This window comes from Muntiacus reevesi, chromosome 1 (assembly GCF_963930625.1).
Source record: "Muntiacus reevesi chromosome 1, mMunRee1.1, whole genome shotgun sequence".
NCBI classification, from domain to species: domain Eukaryota; kingdom Metazoa; phylum Chordata; class Mammalia; order Artiodactyla; family Cervidae; genus Muntiacus; species Muntiacus reevesi.
The window spans coordinates 161,299,760-161,312,843 of record NC_089249.1 but is presented as its reverse complement, the minus strand read 5'-3'; the positions used below and the strand labels follow the sequence as shown (position 1 = coordinate 161,312,843).

Sequence of the window (13,084 nt, the reverse complement as noted above, 5' to 3'; positions counted from 1 at the left end):
TGAGATTGGGGAAAGTGGGGTACAGGAAGGGTGGGTGGTATTATCAGCAAAGATAGACGTTCCAGAGGATTGGTGGGCCCCAAGGAAGCGTGTCTGTTTCCTTGTTTGTGAAAGGTAAGTGTTCAGTAGTATGTATCTCGAGTACCCCCAGCACTCACAACCAGCAGGGACCCTGGTGGGAAGGAGCAGGGCTCCAAGATCACCACTTGGAAGGAGGTTGGGACCCAGCCCTTGAGAGGTTGGAGCAGGAGGGAAGGGGAGAAAGAAAGGCATTGGAGGATTATAAAACACAGTGGTTGGTGGACACCGAGGTCCTGTCCCTCAGGTGCCTCCCTGTGACTCTGATCTGGAGGGCCCCCAGGTCTGAGTCTGATGCTTCCTGCTCCAGGTATCATTGTAATCACGGATGGAGTGACCAGTGTCCCCGATGTTGCTGTTTGTGAGACGCTGCTGAATCAGCTTCGCAGTGGCACTGTGGCCTGTTCTTTTGTGCAGGTAAGGACTTTCTGGGAAGGAGGAGAGGAGAGTATCAAAACTTACAAGGTGGAATGTGGCTGGTTACTTTCTTGTAGGCACTGGTTTCCCAGGTAAAGCCAATAACATAGTTCTGGAGGGATGGTAGGGATGGGGAGGGAGCATCATGTCTAAAACAGGATAGTAAAGTGGTGGGAGAGGATTCTCATCTTTGTTCTTTCCTTAGGATGTGAAAGACAGCATGTTATAGTAAGAAAAATGCAGAATTTGCTGTCTGGCAGTCAATTCCAGTCCCACCTCCCTCATCAGATTAGTTATTCCTGTTTCGGTTGCAAGGGTCAGAAAACCCAGCTCAAACTAGCTTGCTTAAGGCAGAGGAGGGAGAGAGTATATTTAGGGGCCTGCAGCCAGTTTGGATTGACAGGCACAGAGCTGTGGAAAACAAAGCTGGAGGTTAGGTATAGGCCAGAGCGTGGAAAGGTGCTTCTGCTGTGTTAGGAGTTCCAGCATAATTGTGTGGGTGATGCTGATAGAGGGAAGGAAAGTCACTTACTGGGTTTATGTTTTATAAATGTCACTCATTGCTGGGGGCAGGACAAGAGTGGAGGCAGGGAGGCGATTAATTGTAGTGCTCAGGTGAGAGGATCAGGACTTACTAATTAGGGGAATTCAGGGTAAGAGAGAAAGGGGGTAGCATTAAGGAAATGAACGGACGGCATCAACATGACTTATGATTAGTGAGATGTGAGGGGTGAACAAGAAAAAGGGGCTAAGGGTGTCTCCAGGTTTCTGACCTCACTGATGAGTGGGAGCCGGCAGAGTCAGCAGAGGGCAGCAGTTGGGGTGGGGTGAGGACAGGACGATGAATCCAGGCGTGTGCACATTGTTCCAGGTGCCTCTGTATCACCTTTGGGGTTAGGCATGCCTGACCAGAATCCTGGCTCCACTTACTGGCTGTGTGATGTGGACACATCACTTCACTTCTTGGGTGGATTCATTTGTAAACGGAGATTGTAATAGCACCTTCCTCAGTGGGTGAGGTGATGCATTTGAAGGGTTTAGCCTAGTGCAGAATTACATAGTAAATGACTGCTATTCGTAGCAGTTAGCAATCAGACATGCAAATCAGATACTCAGGAGTCCACACTAATTGAGAGGCAGTTAGGATTTGGGCAGCCTACACATGGCATTTGAGAATAGATGAGGGTCCCCAAAACACTTGGGGGCTCCTGGGGCTTAAAGATCTTTCATAGAAAGGGGGCCCAGCAAAGAATGAAGAGGAAATAATCAGACAAAAACCAAAAGGGTCTGGTGTCAAGAATTTCAGGGTTTTGGGGGGAAAAGGAGTACTTCACAGCATGAGAGGCAGTAGAGAGATCATGTATAGTGAGAAATGAAAAGTACCCTTTGGGTTTGGCAATTAGGAGGTTATGGAAATTTTTTTTTTTTTTGAGGCTATTAAAGTCAAGAGGCGGTGAGAGAAATGATTGCAGTGCATGGAAGAGCGGATAGAAGGGAAGGATGTAGAGACAAGTGTTGACAGGTGGAATCTGGTTGTTCAGATCAAGGGAGGAGCAAGCGTACTCAAGAGAGAGTACGGCAGCCTGAGGGGAGGATAGGGTGGAAAGAGAAGGGTGTTCTGATTTGTGTTTTAAGCTAGAGACTTCATGTTTCCAAAAGGCCATGGTGGAGCAGAGTTTGAAAATAAAGGAAAGGAAGCTGGATGGAGTGAAGTCCCTTAAATTAACAGGAGGGCGTTGGCTCAAAAAGTAAACTGAGGGATTCTTGGAACAGAAGAGTGTCCTTCCTTCTCTGAGATTAGGATAGAAGTGAAGACCTGTACCGGGAGGGAGGGAGGCAGAGCTGGGAAAGAGGAGTGACGCTGAAGACTGGCCTGAAGGACCAGCTAGATTGGGTGTCATACGTTTTGATGTGGCATCACCCTACACAACTATGCAGTTTTTCTTCCATTTGGGATCCACTAAGATCTCATTTGGGATCTGGGTATAGAGCTTGTGATCCTAGTTGGGGTTTCCAGGTGGAAGCAGAAAAAAGGTAAGGAGGGCCTGGGGGTTGAGAATGTTGCATAAGAAGTTGCTTGAACATGGGATCCAGGCTGGGTTGAGAAAAGAGGGCCAGGAGGACGTGGATAGATTTGAAAAGAGCAAAGGTTCAAGGCCTGGGAGTCTTAATGGGATCAGAGAGCAGCAGGAGGAGGAAGATGAAAGGAACTTAAAAATGGGACAGAGTTATGTGTAATCAGGGATGTGGCAATTGAGTTCACAAAGAGGAAGTAGTTCAAGATGAAGCCAGGGGCCAGTGTGTAGCTAGGGGGCAGGTGAGTGGAGTAAAGTTCTTAGAGATGAAGGTTAAGGAGCTGAGTGGCCAGGGAATTGAATGAACCATCTGTAGGTATCTCCACCTCTGATCTCTAAAGCCTGATGATCTGAGGTGGAGCTGATGTAATAATAATAGAAATAACTTGCACAGAAAATGTAATACAGTTGAATCATCCTGAAACCATCCCCCCTCAACCCTGGTTCATTGGATAATTGTCTTCCACAAAATGGTCACTGATGCCAAAAATGTTGGGGACTGCTGAATTCTAGAGTATACCTCCAAGGGACCAACTAGTAAACATTTTAAGCTTTGTGGGCCAGATGGTTGTCCCAGCTACTCAGCTGTGCTCTCTAGCCTGAAAGCAGGCATGGACAGTAGGAAGATGAATGAGCATGCTGTGTTCCAATAAAAGTTTATTTACAAAAAGAGATGGTAGGCTAGATTTGACCACAGGTTGTATATGGTTTGCCAATCTCTGATCTATGGGTTTAGTGCTCAAACTACGGTCCACAGACCAGCAGCCTTGGTCTTGCCAGGGAGCTTGTTAGAAATGCAAAATCTTAGGCCCGCTCACCCCAGACCTCAGGTGTTTTGTGTGCACCCTAAAGTTTGAGAAGTGCCTTGTCAGGCACTGCAGTCTTGAGATGATGATAGGAATTTGGTGAACCATTGGCCAAAATCTTAGTGAATGGGGTCAGGCTGGTATTTGATGTGAGAGGGGTGTGGCCAGCTGGCATTGGCTTCAGACAGAAGGGCTCAGAGAAGGAAAGCCGCAGCTATGCGGGCCAGGGACAGGAGCTGCCACCCAGTCCAGTCTCTTCTTGTACTTTCTTCTCCATTGCCTCTCTTGGAGCTAGGTCTCTACTTGCTCACTTTCTTCAGGTGGGAGGAGTTTACTCTTATGACTGCAGTTTTGGCCACGTACCCAATGTGGAATTGATGAAGTTTATCGCCATGGCAACATTCGGCTCCTACCTGTCCACGTGTCCTGAGCCTGAACCAGGCAACCTGGGTCTGACTGTCTACCACCGGGCATTTCTCCTTTACTCCTTCCTGCGCAGTGGAGAAGCCCTGAACCCTGAATATTACTGTGGTGAGGGGCAGACTGGGGCAGGCGTGGGAACTGGGGGACCCTAGTGTGGACCCAGAGATGATACAGGGATCTGTCTAGGGCTGGGGTCCCCAGGCAGTGTAGCTGGGCTGACGACTTTGCCCCGTTCTCTCCCGTGATTCAGTGTGGAACGTCCCCCGTCCCTCCATCAGCTGACAGATAACACTGTCCCCTGCCCCGTCCTCACCCGGCCCCTAGGCTCTCAGCACCGCCTGTTTAATGAGCACCTGGTCTCCGCAAGCAGCAACCCTGCCTTGGCCCTGCGCCGGAAAAAGCACACTGAGAAGGAGGTGCCTGCTGACTTGGTCAGCACAGTGTCTGTGCGGCTTCGAGAGGGCTACAGTGTCCGGGAGGTCACACTGGCCAAAGGTGAGGGGTAGGCCCTGCTTGTCCCACACATCTAAGCAGAGCGGGAGACCCCATGCACCACACGTGGCAGACTCTGCCTGTCCGTCGAGCGGGGCTTCCTGCTCTTAGCATTTAGCTTCCCAGTTCCATCTCCTTCTGTTCCAGGTGAGTCAGCTGAGAGTGGTGTAGTGTCCTGGACTTAGCTTTGTTTTCAGATTTTGCCTGCAAACCTCAGTTTGTGTCAGTTGGCAGGCTGTGGCCCTGCACTCTGTGGAACCAGGCTTGGAACCTTTGGCCAGGCTAGAGTTCCATGCTGTAGGTGGAGGTTGCGGACAGGACTCAGTCCCAGGCCCTCCTCCCCTCCTGCTTCCCCTGAAGGCGGGTCCCAGCTGGAGGTGAAGCTGGTGCTGCTGTGGAAACACAACATGCGCATTGAGTACGTGGCTACTGCACCCTGGCCCCTGGAGCCTGAGGGCCCTCGAGGCACCCGGGTGGAAGTGACAATGGAAGGCGGTTATGACATCCTGCATGACGTGTCCTGTGCGCTGAGACAGCCCATTCGCTCACTGTATCGGACCCACGTTATCCGGCGGTTCTGGAACACGCTGCAGAGGTAAGCAAGGTCACCGCTCAGCGACAGAGGTCCCACTTGTGTGGAGGGACGGATGTGAAAGCGGGAGTTGGAGAGAGTCACCCTGAGCGCTAGGGGCTTGTGTCCAGACTCCCGTGGGCCCCTGGGGCTCTCCGCCCCTGACTCCCCAGAGCCCAGGGAGGCTCAGGGTGGCCCTTGCTCTGCAGCATTAACCAGACGGACCAGATGCTCGCCCACCTACAGTCCTTCTCCTCCGTCCCAGAACACTTCACACTGCCCGACAGCACCAAGAGCGGAGTGCCTCTCTTCTACATCCCACCCGGCTCTACCACCCCGGTGAGGGGGCCCTGACGCGCATTCTCCCTGTCCTGTGCTCACCCTCTGGAGCCCAGAACCACATTCATTTTCCTCACCTCTCAAATCTGAGGCCCCAAAACCAGGACCCTGAACTTTAGCCTTCAGAGCCCCCTCCTCCTCACCCCTTCCCTCCCAGGGGAGGAAGGAGTCTCTAGAGAAAGGTGGCCCTCAACAGATTCTTGGAGTCAAAGGTCAATGCAGAATGTCTCGGTAGTGGTCTCCCAGCCAGCTGCAAGCCCTCTCGCCATCTCCACATGGCATCCTCCAGTCTCCCCGGCATTTTCAGCCAACCACTGACTGCTGTGCTTCTCAAGAGCTGTGTTTTCATTTTTCCTTTGGTTTCTCCACACTTTGCCCCGGGTGTCAGCCTAGCACTGAGGGGCTGGGGGCTTATTCCAGTGAATAATAGCCTCATTCCTGAGGTCCTGCCATCACTCAGAGGCTTTTCTCCAAAGTCAGTAATGGAAGTTCCATCCTGTGTCTGGATTCAGCTTTAAGAGGCCACTCGGCCTGTCCCTGGGCTCATTTGTCTTAATCTAGCCAGTGGTCCCCCAACCTTTTTGGCACCAGGGACTGACTTTGTGGAAGACAATTTATCCATAGACCAGGGTTTGAGGGAGTCGTTTTGGAATGATTAAAGTGCATTACATTTATTGTGCATTTTATTTCTTACTATTATTTCAGCATTTCCAGCTCAGACCATTAGGCATGAGATTCTAGAGGTTGGGGACCCCTGACCTAGCCTTGGTATTGGAGGCAGTTTCTGCCTCTGTCCCAGGCTGGGCCGAAGGTTTCTTTAGCCTTACTCCACTGCCGCCTCTGACCCCGCCCCCCTCACCCCAGGCTCCGATGCTGTGCAGAGGTTATTCACGAGCTCTTCCTGCCCCCAGGTGCTCTCGCTTCAGCACAGTGGCTCCGACTCCTCCCATGCCCAGTTTGCTGCTTATTGGAAGCCGGTGCTGTCCATGGATGCTAACTCGTGGCAGCGCTGGCTGCACATGCACCGCCTTGTGCTCATCCTGGAGCATGACACGTGGGTGTCCCTTGTCGGACCACGGCCCGGGTGGAGGAGCGGGGGGCGGGAGGGACATGGAGTGATGGGGAGGGAAGACAGTGGATGAGCCCGTACCAACCTTGGCCAAGGGAAGCTGCAACCCATCCTAGCCCTCCTGCTCTTGAGCCTCCAGACCCTCAGACAGGGCCTGGAAGAGAGAACCTGTCCCTCTCCCCGACGCCTGGGGCCGGGAGGGCTGCACTCACCACACACCCTCTTCCCAGACCGATCCCCAAGCACCTGCACACCCCGGGCAGCAACGGCCGCTACAGCACCGTCCAGTGCAGGATCTCGCACTCCTCGCTGACCTCCCTGCTCCGTGACTGGAGCAGCTTCGTGCTAGTCGAGGGCTATTCCTACGTGAAGCTGCTCTGCAGGTGGGCACAGTGATGTCCCCTCCTCCCCCTCATCCTGTGTCTCTTCCTCTCACCCCAGACCCTCTCCCTCCTTCCTCCTAAACCCTTCTTATCCCAGCCAGGGACTGCTCACGGTCCCTCCGTTTCTCCCCAGTGCCCCAGACCAGCCCCCCTCCTCCTTCTACATGGTCCGCATCATCTCCAAGGCCCCGTGTATGGTGCTCCGCCTGGGCTTCCCCATCGGCACGCCAGCACAGGCTCGGCACAAGGTGAGCGGGGCCCCAGCTCACTCCATGACGACCCACGACCCCTGGAGTGTCGACTGGCTCCTTCTCCCCAGCACTCCCGGGGCCAGTCGAAGGAGGAGACCCTCAGACCAATAAGCCGTGGGGCACCAGGCTCTCCCACCTCGTCTGGGGACCCCTTCTGCATGTCCATAGGAGATGGGAGCGGGAGGGTGTGATCACAGTTTCCCCTCAGATTGTGTCGGACTTGCGGGAAGAAATCCTGCGCCTGCGTTTCCCCCACCGGGTTCAAAGCAAGGAGCCAACTCCCAAGGTGAAACGGAAAGGGCTGGGGGGCACCGGCGGGGGCAGCTCTCCCTCCAAGTCCCCGCCAGCGCTGGGGCCGCAGCAGGCCCTGTCTGACCGGCCCTGCCTTGTGGTCCTGCATAAGCCGCTGGACAAGCTGCTCATCAGGTTGGTAGCGAGGGTGAGGGCGGGCCGAGAACACTTGGGGGCCGCAACTGAGCTGGGCGTGCGTAGAGGTCAGCTGGGATTTGCCCTCGTGCCCCAGGTATGAGAAGCTGCCCCTGGACTACCGGGCACCCTTCTTGCTGACCCTGGAGCCACCGGGGCCGCTGCCCTTGGTGTCGGGCCGCTCAGCCTCTTCTAGCCTGGCGTCACTGTCCCGCTACCTGTACCACCAGCGCTGGCTCTGGAGTGTCCCGTCAGGACTGGCCCCTGCGCTGCCGCTCAGCGCCATTGCCCAGCTCCTTTCCATCCTCACTGAGTACGTCACTCAGCCTACCGGGCCACTGGGGGCAGGGAGGGAACAAGCATCAACGCTGGGCTTGGATGCTGGTAGAATGCCTAAGCCAGACATGGCCCCTCCCTCTGCCCTCATCTCTGAGGCCCCAGCTCTGCAGAGGAGCCAGCACAGAGCATGCGTGTTGCTCCGCTAGCCACCACCTTTCCCCACAACTTGGTGATTTTGGCCTCTGGTTCTCATTGGACCTGCCGCCCCTGAGGGACCAGTGGTTTGAGCAGGGCCACCAGCAGACAAGTCCGCCTGGATGGCCGCTGGAAAGGGCGTCTAAGTGGCATCAGAGGCCAGGGGTTGTACGCTGAGTGTCTCTCCCCATCTCATCCCGTCCCACCGCTGCTTCTGCGGGGCCTCAGAGTCCGGCTTTCGGAAGGGTTCCACTTCGCCTGCAGTGGAGAAGGCATCATCACCATGGTCCTGGAGCTCCCGATTCAGGTACATGCCATCCCTCACGACCCCTCCCACCAAGGTCCATCATCATCCCAGGGCACTCGTCTGTGAGCGGGGTTGGGGCTGATGGAAACACTGCCTCACTGGGACCCTGTGGCCTGAGGCCGATCCTAGGACAGTGTGGGAAGGGGCCTGAAGTTCTGAGGGCCAGGGCTGGGGCGGGCCCAAACTCTTCCCCTCCTGTCCCAGAACGAGCCCCCGGGGCAGGCTGCAGCCGAGGAGAGGCACACATGCGTGGTCCAGTACATCCTCTTCCCACCTCATTCAACCTCCACCAAGGACAGGTGAGGCCCGACCCCCGAGCCACCTTGCTCCAGTTCCCCTTCCTCCTTCTGCCCCCGAAGGTCAGTCTCCCAACCTTGAAAATCAGGGCATGGGTTGCTGTCTTTAGACACTTTATCAGGCAGATACAGTGACAGAAGGCCATGTGTGAATTGTGGCTGTCCGGTGAGCCCTGGCCTTCCTGCCCTCCATGGACCGACTCCCGACCAGGCGGTGGTGGGTTGGATTCTTGTTTCTTCCAGGCTTAGAGTCCTTCTTCCTTTAGCTTTTCAACAGATGATGACAACGATGTGGAGGTGGAGGCCCTGGAGGGAGACTCAGAGCTCAACCTGGTTACGGAGGTGTGGGTGGAGCCCCAGTATGGACGGGTGGGACCCGGCCCTGAGAGCTGGAGGCACCTCCAGGACCTGACGTACTGTGAGATCCCTCGAGCTGTGAGTGGCCTCGGAGGACCCCACCGGTCCCTAGTCCCCTGGGAGTAGCACAGCCTGATGGCTTCCTTGTCCCTCTTAGTCTCTGTGTTCTGAATGTTTGTGTTGGTGGGGGCTTCCTTGAGAGCTGGAGGGTGGGGTTAACCCCTTCCCTCTACTACTCCTCCCCTAGCTCCACCCTCGGGATGCTGCCTGCATAGGCTCCATGCTGAGCTTTGAGTACCTGATACAGCTCTGCCAGAGCAAGGAGTGGAGTCCCCTGCCCCCGGAGCCGAGGGTCTCTGCCGGTCAGTGGGGAGGGGCCCCTGGGCAGGAGCAGGGGAGGAGTGGGGAGAAGCCAGCTGTAGACGGGGACTCCAGGCCTCCCCGCGCTATTGTCTCCCCCCTACCTTCCACCCTCCCAGGGTTGGACCAGGGAAGAGACGCCTGTGTCCATGAGATCCCTTTCCGTTTTGACCTCATGGGACTGCTGCCTCAGTGCCAGCAGCTCCAGATGTTCTTCCTCCTGCTTTCCAGAGGTGGGTGAATCTTGTGCCTGGAGGGCCAGCCAGCCAAGGGGTATTAGAGCACAGAGAGCAGATGAGTCTGCAAAGGAGCAGAGCGGGATGGGGGTGGGGGCTGCAGGAGGGCCGGGCTGGCCAGGGTGGAGCCGGGGGACACCAAGCAGCAGGAGGTCCTGGGTGCTGAGCGGAGTGTGTGTTCGGCAGAGCCAGAGGGCGTCCCTCCTGCCGAGGGACCCTGTCCCGCCAATGACATGGTGCTGTGCCTGCTGCATGGCTGCCTGGGCCAGGAGCTGAGTGACCGGGAGCTCCCGCTGCCCGCCGCCGACCAGGCCGCCTTCCTGCGTGAGGTGCTTCGGCGGACCTGCCACAGTCCAGGTGAGCCCCCGCCTCTTTGCAGGTACCAGACTCTACAGAGCGATTCCCGTCTGGGTTCTGGCCTCTGCTTTCCTCCACCTCAGAGCCCTGCTCTTTCCCATCCACCTCTACCTTCGTTGTAGGTCCAGAGGGGCCAGCAGAGGGGGACCCTGGGATCCTAAAGGATCAAGCAGGCAGCAGCGCCCAGGCCGTCGGAGACCCCGGTCTTGCCAGCCTGGTCAGCACTGGTGCATCCTCTCGGGCCTTTCGTCATGGTGACCTCCTGCCATCCCCACATGTTCCTCCCCCCGCTTTCTAAGTCTGGGGATGCTCAGTGCCACCCGCCACTGACAGGGTGCTATCATCTCTCTTGGTCACCAGTCTTGCAAGCTGTCTCTGAACATGGAGTCTCAGGCAGAGGAGGGGAGTGGGCATTGGGTGGTCCCTTAAGACGGCTCTGATTTTGTTTTTCTTGTACAGAGTCCAGGCCCTCCTGAAACTCTCGGGCCTGTCAGCTCTGCCCAGCCCCCTCAGTGGCGCTGCTATGCAAGGCTTGTGACCCCCCAGCATGTTTTCCTGACTTTCCTCCCCGCGACCTTTTCAGGTACTGACTATTGACCCCTCTTACTCATCCCCTCAGCTCCCTCACTGGCCTGCCAGGCGGCTCTGAGTTATGTCTCGCTTTTCCTCTGCAGATGTCCTACATCTGGCTTCATATGGCCTCGAGGGACCCTCTCAAGAGGAGACGAGAACTAAGCTTGGGGATTGGAACGGGACCCCCAGCCTGAAAGATCTGGCAGTAACTGGGGTCATGGTGACAAAGTCCCAGGTCCCCACCCTCAGTGTCACCCCAGCCAGTGGTAAGTCTGCTGGCTCTTAAGTCAGTTAAGCAGCAGTAGGAATGGGAACAGACAGAGGCTGGATGCCATGGACCACCTCTTGCCCACAGACAGCGCCCAGAATCCAGGAGAGCTGAGCCCACCCTTCCGTCAGGACGTACCAGCTTACCCTGGGCGCCAGGCTTCACAGACAGAGGGTGCAGATGGGCCCCGGACCCGGTGTCCTGTCTACATCTATAGCTGTTCTCTGGAAGCATTGAGGGAGCAGATGGTTGGTGTGCAGCCCCCTCAGGCACCCCGAGATCTCGTCTTCCGGTGAGTGCCCTCTGTGTTGACCTAGGTCCTTTCCCGGCCCCCAGCCATGACTCAAGGGGACAGATACACAAATTGATGATGAGTGGCAGGATCTCAGCTTTTTAGCCACGTCCTGCCTGCTCAGTGTTGGATTTCCTTCAGCACATCAGTTGAAGTCTCTGGGCCATCACTGCATTTGGTAGGAACCTAGGGACAATCCACTGGAAGGTGGGGGATGGTTGAGTGTGGGCTGTCACTGAGGAGAGCTGGCCAAGCCCTCTTTCCTTCCATTCCTAGGACTCAGTTCCTTGACCAGCCTTCCCTCTCCTCAGCCTGGATGGAGCCCAGGCACAAAGAGGCAGCCAACCACTGTGCCTTGCTACAGGAGCACGCACAGCGATGCTACGTCCGCGGTGAGTGTGACGCCATGGCAAGGAGGAGCCCACTTTGCAGATTATAGACTTGGGGACTGGAGAGGTCCTCACAGAGCTTGACCTCGTGGCCCCTTCCGCTTCCCCCAGGGCTGTTCCGGAGCTTGCAGCAAGCACAGAGCGTGACCTCGCAGGACCTGCTAATAGCAGTGGATGCCTGTGAGGAGCTACTGCAGGAAATAGACATCACCCCTTTTCTGCTCGCACTGTGTGGCCACACTCGGGGTTTGCCTCATGCACCCCCAAGCCCTGGTCCTCTCAGCCCAGGGCTGTTCAGCAGCAGCATGGAGGAGGGCCCCGAGCCTCGGGAACGAGCTGTCCTGGCTTCTGAGTCCAGGTTGGGATGGTTCCTGAATGATGTATAAGGGGGCACGCAGATGAAGCCCCTATAGCCCGGGGCCTGTTGCCCTGGGGAGGCAACCAGCCGTACTTGGTCACTGGTTTCCCACCTTCTGCCCAGGATTCTGTCTCCCATTCACCATGGGCAGCAGTCTCCCCGTCTTACTCTCCTGGTTCTCCCAGCTTTCCTGTTTTGGTGTGGAGTGTTGAGCTAGGTTAGTGGTGAGGAGTTGCCAGTGGCCATCAGTGAAAGCAGAAGCTTGTTCCGAGGACATCCAGATAGTAGTGATAAATCCCCTAAACTGCTGAGTCTCACAGAGACAGAAACTTGAGTGAGAGAGGCAGTCAGCCAGACAGCTGTGTGTCTGGTGTCTGCAGGGGTCAGCGCTGGGGAAGTGGAAGGAGCGGAGGGAAGAGTACACTGGTGATGACCAGTTTCCTCTCTGGAGGTCTAGATCCCCCACCTTTCATGCCCCCCAGATGAGTGCACTTTCTTCCCACCAAACCTTGCTTCTCCACCTGGGTCTCTCTTCCACGATGAATGATATCTCCCTCCACCCACTGGTCCAAGTCAGAAAACCAGGAGTCAGCCTTACTCATTCCTCTGTTGCACAGAAATGTCCAGCCACTCATAAATATAGAGGTTAGAGTGGAGATGGGTGGGTGGGTTCTCCTGGCCTCTTCCTGCCGATGTCCTGTGCTCAGTACCTTTCCAAGAGGCAGAGGCAGACCATTGTGTGCTGCTCCCACTTGGGAAGCAGGCTCCTCTAGGACATGATGGTTCCTAACACTTACTACCCCCAACCCCACTCAGCATAGAGACCGAGGACCTAAGCGAGCCTGAGTTTCAGAGCACCCGTATCCCTGGCCATCCAGACCCGGGCCTGGAGATCTCTCTAACAGATGTCTGTCAGCTCAGAGGAGAGGCCCATGATGCCCTTCACAGCCTCATACAGGTGAAGATAGAGAGACAGAGTCCTGGCTGGGCAGTGGTCCCTCATGGTTGGGGGTGTGTAGGTGTCTGTTCTAGGGTAGGGGCAGTGTTCAGCCAAATCGCAGCTGACATCGTAGCCTTCTGACCCCAAACAGGAGAAGTTCCTGGAGATCAGCAGTCTCCATTTCCGCACGGTGCCCTCCAATCCCCACTACTTCTTCTATTGCCCTCCATCCAGCAGGCGTGAGGTAAGCGGCCATCTCCCTTACCTCCCTCCTTCCCCACAGCCTATAGCCCCTGAAACCCTGCTTGGCCCACCCAGATCCTCTTGATCCCTGATCCGTGGTCCCCTGAGGCCCCACTTCAGGTCAAGTTACCTCTTTCTCTTGCCCAGGATGAGGCCCCCCGGGACATGGTCGACAGAAAAGTCAGTGACTTGGAGTTTTCAGAGGCTGAGCTCATGGGAGAGGAAGGTACATAGGCCAGTGAGTAGGGGGTAAAGGCTGCTTCCAGCCAGGATTCAGGGCCTCCGCTGCCAGCCTCTCCTGTTG

General features: G+C 56.1%; 1 protein-coding gene across 1 annotated transcript in view; it reads left to right on the top strand.

Moving 5' to 3' along the window:
- SZT2 (SZT2 subunit of KICSTOR complex) overlaps positions 1 to 13,084 on the top strand; it is a 53,398-nt gene that overhangs the window by 18,607 nt on the left and 21,707 nt on the right. Inside the window, exons 7-31 of the mRNA XM_065914757.1 lie at positions 389 to 495; positions 3,697 to 3,907; positions 4,124 to 4,294; positions 4,652 to 4,886; positions 5,072 to 5,201; positions 6,113 to 6,255; positions 6,501 to 6,653; positions 6,787 to 6,901; positions 7,113 to 7,330; positions 7,428 to 7,643; positions 8,033 to 8,111; positions 8,316 to 8,410; positions 8,674 to 8,842; positions 9,012 to 9,126; positions 9,244 to 9,357; positions 9,547 to 9,717; positions 9,840 to 9,934; positions 10,177 to 10,300; positions 10,392 to 10,556; positions 10,646 to 10,850; positions 11,127 to 11,242; positions 11,351 to 11,597; positions 12,414 to 12,555; positions 12,689 to 12,781; positions 12,928 to 13,006. Of these exons, the coding sequence (XP_065770829.1) occupies positions 389 to 495; positions 3,697 to 3,907; positions 4,124 to 4,294; positions 4,652 to 4,886; positions 5,072 to 5,201; positions 6,113 to 6,255; positions 6,501 to 6,653; positions 6,787 to 6,901; positions 7,113 to 7,330; positions 7,428 to 7,643; positions 8,033 to 8,111; positions 8,316 to 8,410; positions 8,674 to 8,842; positions 9,012 to 9,126; positions 9,244 to 9,357; positions 9,547 to 9,717; positions 9,840 to 9,934; positions 10,177 to 10,300; positions 10,392 to 10,556; positions 10,646 to 10,850; positions 11,127 to 11,242; positions 11,351 to 11,597; positions 12,414 to 12,555; positions 12,689 to 12,781; positions 12,928 to 13,006 (3,708 nt within the window). The remainder of the gene's footprint in view (positions 1 to 388; positions 496 to 3,696; positions 3,908 to 4,123; positions 4,295 to 4,651; positions 4,887 to 5,071; positions 5,202 to 6,112; positions 6,256 to 6,500; positions 6,654 to 6,786; positions 6,902 to 7,112; positions 7,331 to 7,427; positions 7,644 to 8,032; positions 8,112 to 8,315; positions 8,411 to 8,673; positions 8,843 to 9,011; positions 9,127 to 9,243; positions 9,358 to 9,546; positions 9,718 to 9,839; positions 9,935 to 10,176; positions 10,301 to 10,391; positions 10,557 to 10,645; positions 10,851 to 11,126; positions 11,243 to 11,350; positions 11,598 to 12,413; positions 12,556 to 12,688; positions 12,782 to 12,927; positions 13,007 to 13,084) is intronic.